The following is a 21,141-nucleotide window of genomic DNA, read 5'->3' on the forward strand; positions in this document are numbered from 1 at the left end:
TCATTAACTTATTTATCTTAAACCTTTTAAGTCCATTATTCAAATATTAATTTCGCTAGCAAAATCTAAAATGTAAATTATTAACGTGAATAGGAGAAAGAAATAAATTATAAAGGTTTGAACTCATAACTTAATCTAATATTAAAACTAATAAGCTACGATATCCGGAGCACCACGAGTAGCCAATTGGTGGGAGAATATAACAATTGTTTAGAGGTGAATTAAAAAGGATATTTGTTTGGTGAAAGTTACGTATAAAACTTGTGGGCTAAATACAAATGGAATTGTCCTTATGGTCACCCAATAAACGAGCGGAAAAAGAGAATGCATTTGGGAAGTTTAAGTTGCAAGTGAAGGTCGAGCTAAGGGGACACAAGGTTAGTGCAGGAGTAAACAATGGCTTGAAATGGGGTGGCATGACCAACACTTCACCAATTCCACATGCAATCTTTGTTTACCCTTTGCAAATGCCATTTCTAACATATGCCTAAATATATTTTAAACATAATCTCACATCAATCTAAAAACATAAACACTACTAAGAGTTGTTCAGGTAGGGTCGTCTCTCTTTTGAAGCCATGTTGCTTCAAGTTGTTCACACAAATGTCTACACTTTTCATAAATTATTATTTTTTCGATTTAGTACTATAATATAGTACATAATAATCAATTTCATGATTTTGTTGGGATTTAATTTGATACGTTAGAGTATGTCTTATCAAATTAATCATGAGACAATACCTATTATATATTAGTGATGATTTAGATGATAAAGTCTAGTGAATGTGTGTTTATATCAAAGCTCTGCATCTAACTTTATTGAGAGCGTTGATGTTAGATTCTGGACAATTAATTAGGTGACGTGGTAGAGTAAGTCCGATCTAGGAGCCTCGCCAATCTAGGATGGTGTAAGGGAGACTCGTTCGTCTGAGGTGATACTTGAGCATCATAATCTAACATTGATGTGATGCGTAGCCAAATGTACTACGAAACTGAAGTGGCGAACTAGAAGTTAAGTGACGATGTTGCGTACCTTTGAGAAGAGTTTGACTCTAATTTTTATATGGGAGAGAGATTTGGGATGCGAGCTTAGGTGGTCAAGGTTTGTACTCGTAAGAAAAAGGAACTTTCGACAATAAGGATACCCTAAATGCAGTATTGTCTATTTGCATAATGTCGTAGGTATCTTGTCGGGCGAACTCTTCTAGAGGAATGGACTGAGTTGACCCACTTATCATGTGATAGGTGTCTTTTCTCCTCGGCTCAGCAGCTCAAACTCAAGTGCCAAGTATAGCAGCGCCTAGCTCGCAGGAGTGGTTCATGTGTCAATCTTGATTTTATCCCATAATAGAGAAAATTGATTTAGAGGTCGGGAAATGTTAAAACAGATAAAAATGAGATAGGTAAAATTAATCATAAAGAAAATAACATTAACGTTACAAATATGTGAGTAGAGGTTTAAACTTTGAAGTTGATTCCCAATATTTTAACCGTCTACAAACAACCAACTTTGTGTTTGAATGAGATCATTATTATTCTCTTCAAAAAGCTAAATATAATGCATGGTTGCGGCGGGGCATTGACCATTCAGACCACTCCAAAACAATTCTCACCATTTTCTACAATTTGGAATTCATTTTTCTGGCATTTAGCGAGGAGGGTGGTGACTCCCAAATTAATAAAGCAATCCAATCTCATTAATTACTTATAATTTTTGTTCTCACATTCTTTTTTCTTCCTTTTTTTTTCACATGAAAAAAAAAAGATGAAGAACTCATCCACATGCACACAATTGACAGAAATCTATATGTTCTAAATTTGCCAATTCTTCTTATGTTCTTTTGGTTCTAAGTTTAGATGGCACTTGTAAATGCAAATATTTGGGAAATTTGTTTCTAATGTGGACAACAAAATGTCAAGAGATACCGAACTAATTTTTACGGAGAGAAAAAAGAGAGATTCAACACCTTTAGTTTTAAACGTACATTTAGACTTGTGTCTAATATGTTTATGAAGTTTCAATATTGTATCTAATAGGTCTATGAAACTTTTTATTTTGTGGGTAATAGGTCGTGAAGTTTAAAAAAAAGAATACTTATCTATATTGATTGGGTAGCACGAAATTCTTCATACTCACTACTAAATTTTTTATAGGTACTTTTTGTAGAAAAATAAATGTCTCTATTCTCTCATGTTTGCGTGTGTTTCTCCCTCCTACCAATTAAAAAAAAAAAGTGAAGGCCTACTTAACCCTATAAAAGAATGAAGGTTTATTCGACAGTCAACGTTAAAACTCCTAAATACAAAAATGCTAACCATAGCTTCAATGGTAACAAAAATACACTAGAACAACGAAAGCATATAAAGATAGTGACGCTTCCATTGCTTACATTTAGAGCAATAGAGCACACCACAAATCCAAAAAAAATGACTGCTTAATTGAAATATCAAAAGACAGATATAGTACCAATTCCATCTCTAATCTTTGAGAAAATGGAAGTTTGTTTTCACATAATATTGTAAACCAACAAGATCGTAACATGTTTTTGACACTGGAGAGAAATTCTCGTCACTTCATTTCTTACGTATATATTATCCTTTTAAAAAATATCTAACAAGCTACACACGAAATTGAAAATTTAGAATTTCTAATCATTATTTTTTAAACTTCAGCAACCTATATAATCTTGAAAGTTTGTTGAATTTATTTAACACTTCAAGAATCAAGAATCTATTAGTAGAGTGATAGTTGAGTTGAAAATTTCATTTAGGACTTGAGATTATGGGTAAACCTTTTTCTTTAACACTCATTAATTTATCATATTTCTATGGAGTTGTGTCAAAATTTGGTCAAGAAGGAAAATATTATACAACAAACCAAGTCCCATTGTTTGAAATTTTGATACTTTCTAAAGCTAAAACTACAACATTTTAACTATATATACACAACAACATGCATTACAAGTTAAGTTTTTTTTTTCTTTTTTTGTTTTTTTGTTTTTTGATATGTATAAACTACCCAATGCACACAAGACCTTCAAACTAGCATATTTGTAAAACCCAAATGAAAAAAAGATTGAACACACATAAACCAACCCCAATATAACCAACAACCCTATGAACCTCACACACAAAGTTCATAACTTTGATCCAATTTGCCTTGTTGAAGGAATAGGAGGACTGTAATGGAAGCTGATCCCCTAGCAAATCCCAGGCATGTTGTTCCAACAAGATGAGCCCAGGCTCCACTCGAGCGCTGGTGACGACGGCGAACCCCCGTTCTGCCGCTGCTCGTCCACCTCCGCATTGCCATTCGACTCGCACAACGATGGCCCGTTGTATGTATTGCTGCCTAGGTCGTCGTCACCGCCCGGATACCACTCCGGTACTGGCATTGTCGACGGGAAGTTGTTGAGCAGGCTCATTAAGTCGTCGTCTACCATTGATTCCATCTCTTCCAATGGTTCTATTCTCGGTCTTTTCCCTATAAATTTGGTTCAAATAGTTATTAAAATACTATTCAACACACAAATGAAAGTTCAAGTTATTTTTCAAACTTTCAGGTATATCTCTCAAACAAGAACATTAGAGACTTATAATCAAATCTTATTTATATATTTATACAAAGATTAGAATTTGTGGTTCCCCTGTTTGTTTATTTATCATGTAGTTGAAGGTTTTTGAGTAACTTACGAGTTGAAGAATGAGAGGAGCTGAACTCGTCGGAATGATTTTCGGCGGTCGGTTCTCCGCCGCTGCTTCCTAAAACTGATTCTACATATAAATTATTTGCTTCTTCTTCCTCCGTCGTCTGTTTTCCTCTTTCGAACTCCGCCGCGCCGGAGGAGCTCTCTTCCTTCGACTGCTTCCCGTTCCGGCACAGAGCTTTAGACTCCATCAATACCACGTCAAGCAACCCGCTGTTTTCCGGCGCCGATTCGTCTCTCCCAAATTCATACCCTCCCGCCACCGCCGCCGCCGTCGCCATCATCCCATCGCCGCCGCTCGTGCCAGACGACGCCGGGGTGGTCGAATTCGGCGGCGTTTGGATTGAAGGAAGCTCTGTATCCAACCCGGGAATCACGTGATGGTACGGAGCCGCCCCAATTAACATCGAATTCAGACTGGAATTACACACATAACTTCCGTAACTCAACTGAAAACCCTGCGGCGAGAGAGGGAGGGATTGGTTCTGCGCAATTTGGGAAAACGGAGAAACAGGGGAAAGAGGCAGAGCAAAACCGCCGCCGTTATTTTCAGGGAAAAACTTGAATTGGCTGGTGGGTGTGGCGTAAAACGAAGACCCATCGCAGAAATTCTTCTGGGGATTATTAATCGCAGAAGAAAAGTTAAATAGAGAAACAGAATTTTGGTTATTGTTATTGTTATTACTGAAATCGGATTTCTGCCGGAGAGCAGAGAAGGAGGCGGCGGAGGGAGAGTGGTGGTGGTGGTGGTGGTGGCGGAGATGAAACGCCGTCGCTTCCTGTTGGATTTCAAGAGGGTAAAGCGGCAAACCGGCTCTTTGGCGACGCTTCATTCGGGTGTTCCAGTAATTCTTAATTTCGTTGTCAGTTCTACCAGGTAACTGAAAACACAAAAACTGGGTGTCAGAGACGAAGATTGCAGAGCAGGATTAATGGCGGAATACAGAGTCAAAGAAACAAGACAAAACCCAATTTAAAACAGGTCCCCCCTTTAAACCCCCATAAAAGGATTAAAGCAAGTGGGTCCAAATAAAAGTTGACCACACAGAGAATCAGAAACCAACAAATAAGGTCGGTCGGCGTCAGGAATGCAAAATTGAAGCCTAATTTTTTGTTTTTAATACATATGTAATCTTGAATTACAGAGGGTCGCAATCAGAGTAGTAATGTGGGGAAAGGCAAATTTGGTCCAAAAGATGGGGTCAAAGGAAAGAAATTAACACAAAGAACAAACGATGAACAGTCGTTGTCAAATCTAATCCAATTTTTTAAAAAGAAACAGAGAAGAAGAAGAAGAAGAAGAAACCTGAGCAGCCATGCGAGCCCATTTATTGCCAAGCTTAGCATGAAGTTCGATTATGACCCTCTCTTCCTCTTGAGAAAACGAGCCCTTCTTGAGATTAGGCCGCAAATGGTTAGCCCATCGGAGCCTACAGCTCTTGCCACAACGGGCCAATCCGGTGTGTTTCTGGACCGCGTTCCAATTCCCTTCCCCGTGCTTCTTCACGTATTCTATCAAGATCCCATCTTCCGCCGCCGTCCACGGCCCCTTCTTCAGCGCCCGCCCGCCGCCCTCCACCGCCCCGGCGCCCTCGTTTTTCCCCTTCTCGCCGCTGCTCTCGACCATTATGAAATCCAATTCAATTTGGTTACCCTTTTTTTTTTTCTTTTTTTTGTTGTTGTTCTTCTTCCCTTCAACCCAGCCCACAAAATTCCTTCGTGGACCGTGATTCGGAAAATTGGTAATAATTAGATTCCTAAGAGAGAATTCAACCACCACCCCTCTCTCAAAAAGAAAAAACACACACACACCGGATTTTTCACAGAGAATAAGAAGGGAAATGACAAAATAGAGAGAGAAGTATTGTCCTCTATTTGCCTTTGTACTTGTTTTTTGTCTAGAGAAAGAGAGAGAGTGGGGCCAAAAACAAAAACAAAAAAAGAAAAAAAAATTTGGCGCTTTGGTTTTTGGTGGGAGAAAGAGAATGGAAGGAAATGAAAGAGAATAGTGAGAAGAATTGGGGAAATGGGGAGTGCTTTATTTAGAGGGCGGAGCTGCCATTTCGCTCCGGATTGCATGCTTTGTGCTACGTCCGTCGCGTCGACGCGTTTTCTCTTTCCAACCATTGCCCTTCCTCCCTTTCCTCCTCTTTACCCTCCCCAAGGGCCTTCTCGGTATTTCACCTCCCTTCTTCATTTTATTTTTCCTTCCCAGATCAATTTTTCTCATTTTACAACGCCAATTCACTGGAATTCTCATGTAATGCCCGTTTTAGGAACTTTGGAGTTTAAACAAAATTATTTATTCATTCCTTATCTTTCTTAAACTCAAATCCTTTTTGTTTCGGTGTATGCAAAGATTGTAGGTTTGAATCTTCTATTTTCGAATGATGTGATGTGTTTGAAATTAGAGTATGATGATTTCTATGCCAAATGAATTATTGGGAGTTGCGACCGCGAGGTGATTGACACTTTGATTAGATACATAAAGTCAAAAGGCATATTTCGAACTCACTCCCATGAATCTAACCGTCGTCCGGGAAATGCGAGATAAATTCCATAACGCTTGTTTCTTTGTTGATTTTATTACGGGGGAATATTATTTCTTTCGCCATTAATATTTTTCCAATGCTTTTTTTGTATTATTATTATTATTTCTTTTTGTGTAAATGTCTTTCCATTTCACTCTGTATTGGTTTTTGACTGTATTAATTGATCAACATTTATTTATAATTTGAAAATTTTGAAATGTTTCTTCTTGTGCTTCTTGTGATCATATCTTCGTAGGAATAAGTGTGGAACACGTATATTTATACACAAATAAGTCTTCACTCCGTCGTTCATGTGCATGCATGTATACACATGGAAACAATTATATTTTACATGAAAAAAGTTGTATTTTGCGCTTACTTTATTTTATCAATTATTTAATTAATTTTATTTGACAATTCGGCGTAAAGACTGCAGAAGAGTCAGGCCCGAAATTGAAAATGGGCCTGAGGGAGAAGGGCTGCTTTCAGTTGTTCGTGGCCCAAAAGTACAATTTGGGCCGAACCAAGTAGCAGTATCCACAAGTCGCAGCCCAATCGTTGCGTTGCTCATCTGCTGCATTATGGACCAAATTTCTCTCTCTGTCCCTGTTTTTTTAGTCCTCTCTTTTATTTATTTATTTAATTTCAGTTCATCAAGCGTGATGATTTGAACCTTAACCAAATTTTAACAAGTAGAGCTATGGTGAGATTAGTGACAAAATTATAGATTTATAAATTATGACTTAAATTCCACGTGTAATTATATACTTATCATGTTTAAAATTTTCAATTTCATTTCTATAAGCGGGTGAAACGTCACAATGACCATTTTTTACGCACTCGAAAACTCAAATGTTTTCTTACCTTTTTACTTGACCTTAAACTCTAATATACTAAACTAAAACAATCATTCAAATAGAAACATCAACTCATTTTCTACATAAATAGATTAGGTATCATGTAATATATCAAATATGATAATTACTTACAGTAATATAGACGATTCGTCACAACTTATTAAATTATAAGGATTAAATTAAAATTTTTAAAATTGTAGGACCCAATTGTAACAAAGCTCTCAACCCATATAGATGAAATTTAAAATTTTAAAACCATAAAAAAATCAAATTGAAACTAAGCCAAACAATTCACATAGTACCAAATTGATAATTCAATCAATAATAAGATAAATTATTTTAAAAAGTTTACCAAAATTACCAGACTCTATCTATATTACATTGATTTAGGAATATCTGATGCAAGAAACTAAAAACATTACCAAACCATCCTAATGATTTGTATGTACATATACAATGTGAAGGAAAAACAAAAAACAGCTTACACATAAAGTCTAGTCATAGTGCAACCCCTTTTGATGAGCCATCCACGTCAAAACCTAAAATGTTGTCGTGGCATATTCGGATATATAAATGATGACATGTGGGAGCCACGTCATTTACTATACCCAAAATTGGTCAAGATCAATCGACCCATCTTAAACACAATTGCTAACTAACCCATAAAATTTGTGTACTTGGATGGAGGTCCCTACTTAATTTTCTACATTATTTATAATATATTTCCCACTAATAACTTTTTAATTCGATAAAAGATAAATTAGGTTAAAAATTTAATCCCATGACTTTATGGTACCTATTTCATCCTAAATTTCTATTTACAAACATCTCAATTATGTCTCCTTATAACCAAATTTATGATTTTATGTACTTCTCGTAGTTAATACTCTTAAACTAAATGTTCTTTTTTGTAAATCAAAAAACCTAAATGTTTTTTTTTTTAACATTCCGACATATGTTGACTATTTTGGTACAACATGAACACAAACGTAAGAAAAAAAAAGTATAATTAATTAGGTAAAATAGTTGTGACATGATCATATCTATAGGAGAGATCTCATATAAGTTAAAAAAGAATAGTATATGGTAATTTCTCAAAAAAAAAGAGAGAGAGAGAGAAGGGTATATGATAGGTGCCATTAATTAGAATTGTCTAATCCTAAATATATGTATGTAATATTACCATTTAATGACAAAAACTATACATAATCATAATCCAAAAATATAATTGAAATTTTTGTAATGTTTAAAAATTAAATAAGTACAACTATCAAATTTTAGAAACTAAATTTATAACTCAACCTAAATACATTTAATGGTGGTAAATTTTTGGATGAGGCAAGTGGGTTCATTTTCAGCTTGCCGTCCCACTTAATTAAGTGATCGGATCAGCCACTGTAATACAAATCAATTCTTCAAAAAAAAATAATAATAATACAAATCAATTAGGAGAAAATTAAACTAAGCTCCCATAGCACCAGAATTAAAACAAGTATGGAAAAGAAGAAATATGGAGAGAAGATCCAAGGTCTAGCTAGACAAAAACAGATTTGAATATGTAATTCCAACCAATATATATAGAGGAAAATATATTCTTAATCCACTGAAACCTTTTTCTGATTAATTTTCTTGGCCGGTGAGAGATGAGGAACGTAGAAAAAGGGATAAAAAAACAAGATATAATTATTTTGTTATTTCAAAAAGAAAAGGTTAAAACTTTTTTTTACACGGGAGGGCTTGAACGTAACCTGGATCTTGGGTGTCAATACCAAGCCTCTTGCTACTGTGTCAACACTCAAACGTGCTAACTTTCATTTTTTAAAATTTACGAACGTACTCAAAATTGAAAATTTTAGGTCTTATAATTAGATGCATTAAATTTTATGTCTAACAAATTCATCAATTTTAAAATATCAAATATGTTAGGGATTTATTAGCCATACAGTTAAAAGTTTATAATCTATTAGACATTAAAATATTGGGGATCTATTAGACTAAAAAATCTAGAGACACAAACCTAAAAATTTAAACACTAAAATTATAATTTAACAAAAAAAATTAAATAACTGTAAAATGTTTAGTGACAGCGAGAAGAAAGATTTAGGTGATAAGTATTATTCAAAATAAAATAAAATGAAAGTCAATGAGTGGTGGAGGAAGTAGAGAAGCCAAAAATTGGACACGTTGGAGTGCAGCCATGGGGAGAGGAAACTGTGTAAAAAGATTAGACACAGATCAATAAAAAGCAGCAGCTAGCGGCCAAATTGGAAATTTTAACCCTTAACCAAAAAAAAAAAAAAAAAGAAGAAGACAAAAAAGAAAAAAGAAAAAACCTAACCCATAACTCAAAGGCCCCTCCATCGTCCCCAATTCTTGTATATATACACACCATATCCAGATAATGGAAGACAATTCTCTCTTTTTTTCCTTCTCTAATTTTCATGCGAAGATGTTTTAGGAGGAGGAGGAGGGAAGAAGATGAAGGAGAGGAACTAAGATGAAGATATTGATGCGCCTCAATTGAAAGGCATGGTTATGGTAATATTGCAAGTTTTTAGAGATCGAGTAGCCATGTGATTTGATTGAGCCGCGTCAATATCTCCTTTTTTTTATTGACGTCTCTTTTTCCTATCTTGCTCTCTTTCTCTATCAAGCTTCCACATGAACCCTAATCTTGGTAATATTTCTCATTCATTCTCTCTGCACTTTGATTTATTTTCCTTTCTATAATCTCTCTCTTTTCTTATTAGGGTTCTTGGTTTATTTCATAATTAGCTCTATGGGTGTGCTTGCTTGAATCTAAACCCTACTCAATTTGTTTGCAGTAATCTTCTTCTGTCACGATTGGTTGGGAGAATCCCAATAAATAGTAAAGTCTGTTCATTTATTTATATTAATTTTTATATATACGTGTTGTTGTAATAATTTTATGTAAAAGTTCCCTATTTTCTCTCTTCTTCCCACACTTCAATCTAAGAAATGCTTCAGAGATGAAGGTGAGGAGTGAAGGAAAAAGGAAGATGGGACAATTCCCTCTTAATTCTTCATCTTAGATAGATAGATAAAAAAAAAAAAAAAACTATATCAAAAAGTTCAAATTAATATATATATTTTTTTCAAATTTGATCCCTAATCCAATTCTACAGTTAGTCTTTAATCTTTTAAAATTCTCAAATTTTCTCTTCATTTTATTAAAAACTCTCAATTAGATCATTGGATAGAAAAATTTGTTAATTAAAAATTAATTATGTATCATTAAATCATTGATTTATTAACATATTTATATCTATTGACTCGATGAACATATCACTTGAATACTACTTTGATACTTAGAGTACACCTAAAATCTAACATGCTCACAAGAAAAATCTAAACTCCAAACATTTTCAATGCAAATTATTAACAAAAATTTGTTATGAGACTTGATTTTGAGAACTTTTATAAGTGCATTAGAGTTAAAATTGAGGTTCTTTTGTAGACTTTTGATTATGACGGCCCTATATGGTATGGTCCTCAATTTTTGTATTTATTATAAGTCGGACAAGAAGTTATACGTTTGATGGAAATTGCGTCCCATGGATTTGGATCCAAGACCTAAAGGTTATTCCTTAAAGTCCCAAACCACTCAAGTTATCCCTTGAAACTTTTTCTGATTTGTTATTTTGGCCAATCTAACGAAAGAGACATTTATTACATATAATAAGCTTAAAAATTGATGAGACTAAAATGGAAAAAGAAGAGAGTACATTATACTATTCCACCCAAAAATCTAGATTTTCATCTAACTTAACACAACTATTCTATTCTGTGTGAATAATTGACTGTTAGCAGGTGTTGGATTTGAACTTTATTTCCATTCGGCGAAGTCAAAATTTACTTGGTGAAAAAGCCTGCCACAAAATGGTACACTTTAAATAACTGCTTCTTTGTTCTTCTCTTTGGGTGTGATGGAATCTCAATTTTTCCCCGTCGGCAAAGGACAAGAGGGGACTGTGTCTGTGTTGGCTACTGTGTTTTGTTTGATATTAAAAGAGAGAAAACAGAGCCATTTATTATAACATTTTAATGCCCCTTTGGCTTCTTTCCCACCCATCGCATTCACTGGACCCACTCCCCTCCACACAAACTTGATGTATTTTAGGTCATATTTCAACTTTTAGGTTGAGTTAGGTTTGTGATACAAAAATCAAAATTTAGAACCATGAGATGGGACGAAACGGAGTTGTATTCCGTGTTCGATATCGAAATTAAATTTCACTTTCTCAATAATTAGATTCTATAAAATATGTTATAAGAAGATAAAACGAGATCAGATTGGATGAGCAGAAGACAGTAAGGAGGTCGAATTAAATCCGCCGACGACTCGGGTCGGCGTCAAGAATCCCGATGGTTCTCTCTCGACCCCGTGCAGCCTGATCTGAATTTACCTTGTCTCGACCCTAGATTCATTACAAGACACAGAGGCACGGGATCTCTTGGGCACACTACCATTCAATCATTCAACTTTGATAATTCCTAAAAGGAAGGATAAGCCAACTCACAATACCCTACGTTTATATTCAACTACTATCCTAACTTAAACAAGTCTTGTCGATCCTTTTATTTTAAAAAATTGGTGCGAATATTGACGAAATTCTATGAAATCAAATTTCTACAGCAACAGAATCAAAATACTAGTTTCAAAATTGACCCACTAAGTAGAAATTTATTGCAATAAATTGAATCAAGATAGGATACGAAACATATCTACCTTTTCGTTTAAATTCTTCGTCGGGGTCTCGAAAACTTTGATAAATCATTTGTTTTGAAAAATGGTTACTTGGGGACGGGTTGAAAAGTAGGGAGTAATGTGTGTATTTGGGTGGGAAAGCTGCCTTTTTTTGCGATGACTTTGGTTTTGGGATGTGATGTTTTTTTTTCTTTTTTGAAATTTTGAAGGAAATGGAAGTGAGTCTCTTGTAGAATCAACCAAAGTGGGGATTTCTTTCTTTTTTTTTTTTTGGATGTTGATTTATTGATGAGTTTATTACGTAAGAAGCACGTCGTTTTAGTTTCTTTCTTATCATCTATTGTTGTTATTAATGTTGATAAAGGTAGATGTAAGTAGCCTTTGAAAGTCATTTTTTCAAATATTACGATTTTACTTTTTCACTTTATATTAGATATCTAATATATAAATTAAATTTATCCAATCTATCGACCTAATTTTTTGGATTGAGTGGTGTTTTATTCTTCTTAACATTTTAAAATCAAATTTGGAAAGATTCTTTTTTTTTTCCTTTCTATAAAGGTACATAATTGATATAATTCAATTCTCTAATAAGTTCTTTTTGTAGCAATTAGGATTTGACTATTTAGTCATCGTACACTGTACATTAGAGTGGTACATAAGTTGGAGGGTTTGAAAACTCGGGTCGGTCAGATCTATAACTTAAATGACTTCAATAGGATTTGTAACCTCACCTAACCCAATCCAACTCTCATAATTTTTGGTTAGGTTGGATGGGAGGATCAGGTTCTTTAATTTTTGTCTTTTTTTTTAATGGACTGTTGCTACCTGATGATGAGCCAATAAGTTTATGAGTGTTAGATATAGAGCGGCACTCATGATAGATGGAGATAGACGATGGGTGCTGAGTAACGTAGAGGCACTGTGTCTAGAGACAGAGAGCAAAGGTGAGAGACGAGAGAGACACAATCATGTCGAGGCAAGCGGTTGCAAGGAGAAAATGGAATTGAAAGTGAAAGGGGAGGTGGAAGACTTGAACCCAACTCAAATCGAGAACTTAGTTACCCTAGCCCAATCCAACTCTCGTGTTTTAGGTTGGGTTACTCGATTTTTTCGTGTTGTCGGGGTTACCTATCCGACTACACACCTCCCTCTTTTTGCTCTTATATTTGGGGTTGATGTGAATGGATTATTGAGAGATCATTGTCCAATCTGATTGGCGTCGGTGCATAAAGATTTGAAAGGGATTTTTAAAGGTGAAAAGGCGTGTAGGGAACTCCCAATAATACCTAATCTCAAAGTTCATATATTACAGGAGAGTTGCACTTGTTTGGAAAATAACAAAATTTAAAAGTGACATCATTTTTAAGTCATTATTTTATATGCCTAATTGCAAAAGGGCCTTTGATCCATATCTTCAAAGTTTCAGTTTGCTTTAGCCCAACTACTCCATATCCTTTGCTTTGAAATCTTCTCAATATGGCTGCAATTCCCTTGTATGCCCAATGGAGCTTTCAACTAGTAAATGGGCTCAATGATATTAGCATATTACTAATATATTTTAAATATAAAGTATATGATAAAATGTGTTACTAATTTACCTAATATAAACTATGTTTGTTACTGATATACAGATTATTACATTTGTGTCATTTTTGTAAAATATTTTATCTCGTAACTATTCATTATTTAGATCTTGTTCGCAAAAACTTTTAAATGACTAAAAGAGAGGAATATTGTGTACACAAGTAAAATACAACATTTTCATTGATTTGAGGCCTTTAGACGTTTTGATGGAAGATAAGTTCTTACAATTTTGGAGAGACAATACTTTTGACTTCAGATAGAGGACAACCAAACATCCTCGCTAAAACTTGATTTCCTTTTGAATTAAATCAGTTGACATGATAATTATTAGAAGTAGCAATAATTGTAGTGGCAATTTCTATAATTATTAGATGCATTACTTTTTTTTTTTTTAAATCTCTTTTATTCATGTCCAACAAGCTTCTCTTACTAATTTCTCTTTAAAAACTAAGAAATTAGTCTTTTCCAAATTCTAACTTGTCACTATCTGATTTGTCCCAAACATCTACCCACTATATTCTTTCTAGTCAAATGCAAAACAATATCATATTAATGGTAAAAATCAACTACCCTTCTTCTTCTTGCTAAAATTAACCCAAAAGTACTTGTTGCAGAGGTATATAATAAATCATTTTAAGGTATATATATTTTTATAACAAGTTTAACAGTGGATAATAAAAGTACTTTATATACCAATTAAAGTTTTACTATCATAGAAGAGGTGAGTGCTTACAAAGACAAGGTAGAAACCGGTGATGATACATATATTATCATCCTTAATGTATTATTATAATTTGTTACGAGGCAAGGTTCACCAGGTGGCCATCTTCTTCAAAAGATGCATGCATGCCTAGACCTCAGCACAGACATGTCGAGGATGTGAAGTGACCAGTCAAATCACCTAGGACCCCAAAGCGGGATCCCAGCTTGAAACGTATATTTATACACAAATAATTTGAAGTTGGGTTTGATGTATTTCGAAGAAGGTGGGTTTTGATGGAGATTTGAAGGTGAGTTTTGATTTTGAAGGTGGATTTTGATGTTGAAAGTTTGGAGGGTGGGTTTGAGAATACGTAAAAAAAAATTTTGCTTTCATCTTTCTCTCTCTCGTTTGCTTCTGAGACCATTTTTTCATTCTTCTGTTTCTGAGGTTGAAGATCAGTAAAACCTTAGATTGAAGAAGAAGGGAAGGGAAGAAGAAAAACAAACGCAACCCGACCCGAACGAAAATCGAACATTTTTGGGTCGAATCGGTTTTGGCGGAAAACCGACCCGAACCGACATATTTACACCGCTAATGAAACCAACGTGGGAACGTAGTCACTATCAATGAAAGATAAGTTGATCATCGACAAAAAATTCATAGACTCAAACTATCATGTATTGAAGTGCTAGAATTTAGATTAAAGCTTCTCTAAATTTCTCTATAATAGGCAGAGTCATTCTTTATCTAGATCCCTTAATTGATTTTTCAAAATCATCATCAAAAGTGATACTTTAAAAATTTCTTAAAATCATTCTTTAATTTGGCATGCATTGTCAATAGAAGGGGGAGTGAATTTGACAATGACAAAAATGATTTTGATGATGTCAAAATTACTCCCGGACACAAGTCGAGATTCAAAAAATATGGCAAGAGTGTTGGGAAATTGATTGATCTGAATAATTTCTCTTTCCACAGAAAATATCCAACACAACCACAAATATACGAATAGGAAGAAAAGTAGTAAACACAAGTAACGACACAGCAAAATTATACTGGTTCACCACTAAGGGCTACGTCCAGTCTTCCACTCAAATTCACTAATATTGTTTAGGATTGAATACAATAACTCTCCCCTTAATATCCCCCAGAGGTCTCAACAAAAGCCCACTAGCTTCTAAGTATATTACACAATTAATACTTAGGAATAGGAATGAAAAACTCACAATAATGAAGATCTAATTACCCCGAATGTATTGATCTTGATGAGCCTCAATGCCTCTTCCAATGCTTGAGTCTCTCCCTTGAAACTACCATGAAACCCTCCGAAAAACGGCTCAAAATCGGCTGGGCAAAACCCCTTTTTCGGCTGAGAAACCCCAAACCCGAAATTGTACTTATATAGGCATCGAAATAGTGTCATGGCGCTACGGACGGAAAGTCCGTGCTGCGCCCTCATCTGGACAGTGTCGCGGCTGCCTCCTCGGCCCAAGTGGCCTGCAACGTCCGCTTCTTCCTTATTTTCATCCTCTTCGACCCCGACGCGTTCCGGCTTGATCCCGACTCTTCCTTAGCTCGTTCCGACGTCGTTTTGACTCCCCCAATCCCAACATGACAAAAATATATCCATTTATCTCATTTAATTTGAATTTTAAAAAAAAATTCTCTCTTTCATTTCCTTTTGTGAATTATATGTACCTATGTTTTGATCAAAAGTTCTAAAAAAAGAAAAGGAAAAAAATATTTAATAGCATTAACTGCCACCAAATACCTGCCCTTCGAAAATAAAAATTAAAAACTGAAAATTAGTTAGCATTGAATTGAAAAGCAATTAATTAGGAGAGAACGTATCATTGTCGTTTAAGATAAAAATATTATTCAAATAAAAAAAAGGTCTTAGTCAGTTTTGTATATAGCTGTAATATATAAATAATTTAATTTTGTTGTACAAAGTTGAATTCGGTACTATATATTGTTTCAAAAAGAAAAAAAGAAAAAATTCAGCACTATATATATATAGTTAGTTAAGGCGAGGTTAGTTTTGTAAAATTAATGTGAGTGTGACATGATTTTACAACGTCGAAAAGTGTCTATTAATTAATTGCAAAATTGTTTTTTAAATTAGTAAAAACATTCTTTTACATCAAAGGTTTATATTTGACTATAATTCTAAAATATAAAAAAAAAAAGTAAAAAAACTTTGTTTTTGTTAAACACTTCTCTACTTCTACAATAAGTACTTTTAGCAAAGTGTTTAAGCACTTTGAAAAAAAAAATGTTTGATTACAATATAGGTTGATGTTTCGCTGCAAGGAAAAGTCCGACGTAAGATAATTTATCAAGAAATTTTGGAATTGCAGATGATATTTTAGTATCTTCGTCACGTCAACAATTTGACTTTCTTCTGACTTTTTTCTTTTCGTTAGAAAAACAGGTTGGCAAGCCATATATTTAGGTGGAAGAATTTGAAGGCAACGTTACACAAAACAATATTGTTACTAAAAGTTTATCTTTCCAAATGAAAATGTATTTCGTTGGGAAAGATAAGTTATGTCGAAAATAATGTCGATCTTTTCCGATTCTTTCACTAAAAAGCCTAATTTTTATTCCATGCCTCAACATTTTCTTCTCCCTTTGTTCTTTGCTCGCCTGACCCTCTTTCCCTTTCATTATTCTATACTTTCGGCATTGATTTATTTTGATTCATATACTTTCAAAACATCTATTTTGGTCTATGTATTTTTAGCTTTTATTGATTTTAGTTCTTATATTTTCAAAGCATCATTTTTTATTCATGTACTTTAATCAATTCAATTTAATATTTATCTTACTTATTTTAATCATAATGTCAGTACGACGTTCCAACTCAGTAAATATCTTGAAATGTAACCATAAATTTATATTAAAAGACTTTGATTGGATATAAAATTTATATTAAAATTTTGTGAATAAAATATAGAGTAATTCCATCCATTTTAAAAGTGCATGAATCAAAATAGCATTCAAACTTAATAATAATATTCATTTTTCTTGCTTTTACCAACGGGACTAGTGACACAGCGTAAACATAAATATGACCAGGTTCAATGAATCTGGTAAGTGGTAAGGTAAGGCGTCAGTGTTTTGCTTTTCCGTCCTTTTTATTTATTCGATTAAAACCTTCCCTTCCCCCACTCTCCAAGAATCGCCATTCAAAACCAAAATCGCAACTAACACAGAAATAATAAGAGATCGATCCAGCTTCCATTTTCTCGGCTTCTTCAGTTCTTCATTCTGATACCGGTACGAATTCCTTCATATTAATTTCATTCTACTATATTATATTATTGTTTAATAATCTGGAGTTTTAATCTCATATCCACTCTTCAATCTATACATCTTCCATTTCGTTATTATTCCACGATTGCGATTGCTTATATTATATTGTATCGGATTTAATTTAAACATTATTCCCCGCCAGATTCATATTTGCATTTTAATTTTCATCCTAGCCCTAGAACATAACAGAAGCATAAGCTCTGTTTTCTTTTTTCTTTTCTTTCTTTCTTTTTTTTTTTTTTGTTAAATGTAAATAATATGATAAAGTTTAGTTTAATCGAGTTGGGTGCTGACTTAGCGTGATTGATTGGAAACCTGTGCTGTATTTTAGTAAAAAGAAGAAAATCGCTTTTTCTTTTTCATTTTTTAAATCTCTCTGTTGTGGTGGACCCCACCCTTTTCTCCAGACAAATCACCCACTTTTTCTTTTTCTTTTTCTTTTTTTCTCTCTTACAAAATTAATTTAAAGAAATTTAATTTGGCTACCGATCACCATCCATCCATAATTCCATTAGAGCAACACCCATCACTTTCTTTTTCCCCTTCTGTTTCTTGTAATAGTAATATGTATATCATTAATTAGGTTGAATTTCGGGTAGATGGATGTTCCCGAAAAGATTATAAAAATAAAAAATTTGTGAGAAATATTTAATTTAACAAAGTAGTATAAAGAATTAATATTAATATTATGTTTGATATATTCTTATAATATTATCGTTTGTTCTTTCATGTTAAATTTATAGATATATAAAAATGTCGCGTGTCAAAAGAAATTTAATATTTAAATCCTAACTAATTTTATACGGTAGGAAAGGATAGGAAAGGAGAGGGAGAGAGCTAGACTACACCTTTCTTTCTCTATTTTGGTTGGTTTTCCTCTCTTTCGGTTAGGTCAATGTTATTTTACTTTGGTATTTTTTTCCTCATCAATAAATCTTTAGCTTCTTATAGTTTATTATAACGAAATTGAGGTGGGTAGAAAAAATAGTTCATGTATTTCAAAATATGTCACATGTTTTTTTAAATTTTCAAATTTTTAAATATAGTACAAAATTAGAATTCCGATTTTGGAATATTTTATTATTCCAATTTTACCTTTTTTATTTTTCCAAATCTCGTGGGTATAATTTCTTCGTTTCTCCTTCATTCATATATAAGACACTTATATTAATAGTATATTAGACACTCATATCAGTAATACATCAGATGTATATCACACATATATTACACAAATACTCATTTTAGTATCACATACATATATTAATAGTCAGATATATTATAGATATGTCACATAAAATGTATATCATTTAGGTAAAGCTGTCGTTTTAAAATTGGACCTCCGTATTTTTGAAAAAAAAGGTACTATATATGAAAAAAAAAATTAAATTTGGTTGCTATTTTGCTAAATATTTTGCCATATTTACAATAATTTCCTCTTATTATTATTATTATTTTGTTTTAAAACTTCATTCGATTGACAATACGACTAAAGTGTATACAAGTAAAATATAATATATCTATTGATACGAGGTCTTTTACGATTTGTACAGTATAATACCATTGTGAAATTGTCCAGAGTTGATTGTCCTGCCCCATTCCATTCTTTAATAAACCCTTTAAAATTAAGAGAGGATTTGCTTCATTACCAAGGATATTCCCATTTCTATCCTTTAAGACTTTTTCCCCTTCTTTTAATCTCCAACGGTCCGATTCGTGATTTTCCCCTTTAGCCCAATCATATATCAAAAAGTACAGAACTAGTGGGTTTCTCCTCCACCCCTCAAATTCGTTTCTTTAGCCAAAAATGTTAAATCACCACATTTTAAAAAACAGGAAAAGATTAGGGTAAATTTATTTACTTGTTAGTGATATAATATCAATTTTGATTTCTCTGGTTTTGTAGATATGGATGGAAGCATGAAACTCCATGGAGTGGGGAAGTTTTGGTGCAGTAATATTTCTTCTTCAAGAATGGTTGTCTTTCCAAAAAGACGACCACGACCTTCAAGCTGTAAAGATCAAAATCATGTGGAGTGATTTATGAGTCGTCCCTCGTACAAAACTCGGATGGATCAGAAACCAAAAACCCTAAAAGAAGAACAAAGGGCAATTATAATAACAAACTAATGAATAATATTGCATTACAAACAGATGCATTTTAATTTCCTTTGATTATTATTTTATTGCCCTACTTCTCTTTTAGAATATATGATATGATATATAAAACTTAGACAGAAGAATAGCCAATCCGACGTTGGTTGTACTTGGAGGAGTTCCCCTTAACCATACTTCAGAAACAAATCTCTCTCTATTTTATTTTTCATTAATGTACTCTTGGGGTTTCTCCCCTTAATATTAATTAATATGTGTTCTTGTATTTTCCAATGGTTGCTTCATATTGCATTATTACAGTTGCTCTTGGTTTATTTTGTTCTACGTAGATGGTGCATATGATATTTGTTTTATTACCATGGCCATTGTGTCAAGTGTTGTTTAGGTTTTTCAGTTCTATAGTATTTTAATTACTTTGGATATATATCAAAGTTACATAATAGAAAAGTGTGTTTAGTTGGAATAATTTTTTCAGTTCAATAACACAATAACATAATAACATGTGATAGTGAAGATTCGAACCTTATTACATATACCTTAACCAATGAATTAAGCTCAAGTTGTCTAAAATAATGAGAATTATTGTAGGATATATTAGGATGGTTGGGATTGCAGGGAACGCAAATTAAATAAAGTTCCACATAGCTAGTGATTCATGATATACATAGGTGAGAATAATTGTTTCCGTTGGTTCGAGATATTTTGGGTGAAACCAAAGTCAAAGTTGGAGTTTGAACCTCTTAACCTCGACTATATGTTATTGTATTGTTGAATGTAAAATGACATAAAATAAATATATCTTTATAAAAATATCATCATATTTTGTTGTTTTTTTATAAATATCACAAAAATGAATTTTGATTAGTCTTGGGTGATTATATAAGTTTGCAATTTATGTTATTTTATAAAATTGTAAACCTAATATTATATATATATATATATAGAAAAATAAATGCATATGCTTTGGTGGTATTTTTGTAATTCTGTAAAAGAAAATTCATATTTCAATAAATGAAGGGACATGAAGCATTCCTTAAAATTGTCCCAGCATTTTGTGGGGCTATCACAACTCAACAAAAAGTAGGAAACTAGGTCTTAGTCTCTTCTTAGGTGTATGAATTACACAAAAGCAAGAACTCTTATATGCCATCATCTACTATCATTTATTAAGTCACATTTTAATTTTTAGATTGGGATATTGTTGGGTATGTAGCGAGTGCACATAAAATTTTATATTGGTTAAGATAGAGAGCGATCCATGTATATAGATAATAACAATTATCTCTAATTGATATGAAAGTCAGTAAAATAAAAAAATAAAGTCGTGAGAATTATGTTCTTAGTAAACAATATCATATCATTATAGAGATACTTGAAGGTACGACAGTACTATTTTCCTTAACATACGTAAACGTTTTTGTTTTTTAAACTGACCCATTTTTAAATTGAGCATTTTCTTTTTCTTAAAATTTTAGTTTAGATTAAAAAAAAGGAAAAAGAAAAAAAAAAACCTTTTTTTAATCATCTGATACTGTATTGAAGAAATCTGTGGATGTCAATGGAGACGGTGACTAACTTCAAATAGGAACAAAAGTAA

At 33.2% G+C, this 21,141-nt stretch overlaps 1 protein-coding gene and 2 long non-coding RNA genes across 3 annotated transcripts; 2 read left to right on the top strand and 1 right to left on the bottom strand.

The window, feature by feature from the left end:
- Positions 1-2,855: 2,855 nt before the first annotated feature.
- MYB101 (myb domain protein 101) lies at positions 2,856-5,891 on the bottom strand. The gene is made up of 3 exons (XM_088122804.1): positions 5,014-5,891; positions 3,694-4,588; positions 2,856-3,484 (listed from the first exon to the last, which is right to left on the bottom strand). The coding sequence occupies exons 1-3, from the start codon at positions 5,332-5,334 to the stop codon at positions 3,201-3,203; spliced, it is 1,500 nt and encodes a 499-aa protein (XP_087978930.1). The 5' UTR covers positions 5,335-5,891; the 3' UTR covers positions 2,856-3,200.
- A 3,465-nt stretch (positions 5,892-9,356) lies between these two features.
- On the top strand, positions 9,357-13,236 carry LOC111007548 (uncharacterized). Its single transcript, XR_002600996.2, has 2 exons — positions 9,357-9,772; positions 9,921-13,236. It is a non-coding gene; the product is annotated as an uncharacterized LOC111007548 (long non-coding RNA).
- A 3,834-nt stretch (positions 13,237-17,070) lies between these two features.
- On the top strand, positions 17,071-19,817 carry LOC111007836 (uncharacterized). The gene is made up of 2 exons (XR_002601044.2): positions 17,071-17,396; positions 19,336-19,817. It is a non-coding gene; the product is annotated as an uncharacterized LOC111007836 (long non-coding RNA).
- The last annotated feature ends 1,324 nt before the right edge of the window (positions 19,818-21,141 follow it).

Source organism: Momordica charantia (assembly GCF_013281855.1).
Source record: "Momordica charantia cultivar OHB3-1 chromosome 4 unlocalized genomic scaffold, Mcharantia_2.0 BLBB01000004.1, whole genome shotgun sequence".
Lineage (NCBI taxonomy): Eukaryota > Viridiplantae > Streptophyta > Magnoliopsida > Cucurbitales > Cucurbitaceae > Momordica > Momordica charantia.

Coding starts and splice junctions, on each gene's coding strand:
- MYB101 (XM_088122804.1), bottom strand. CDS start 5,334: ATGGTCGAGAGCAGCGGCGAGAAGGGGAAAAACGAGGGCGCCGGGGCG. Junction 4,589..5,013: donor GGGCTCGCATGGCTGCTCAG/GTTTCTTCTTCT, acceptor TTGTGTTTTCAG/TTACCTGGTAGAACTGACAA. Junction 3,485..3,693: donor CTCCTCTCATTCTTCAACTC/GTAAGTTACTCA, acceptor CCAAATTTATAG/GGAAAAGACCGAGAATAGAA.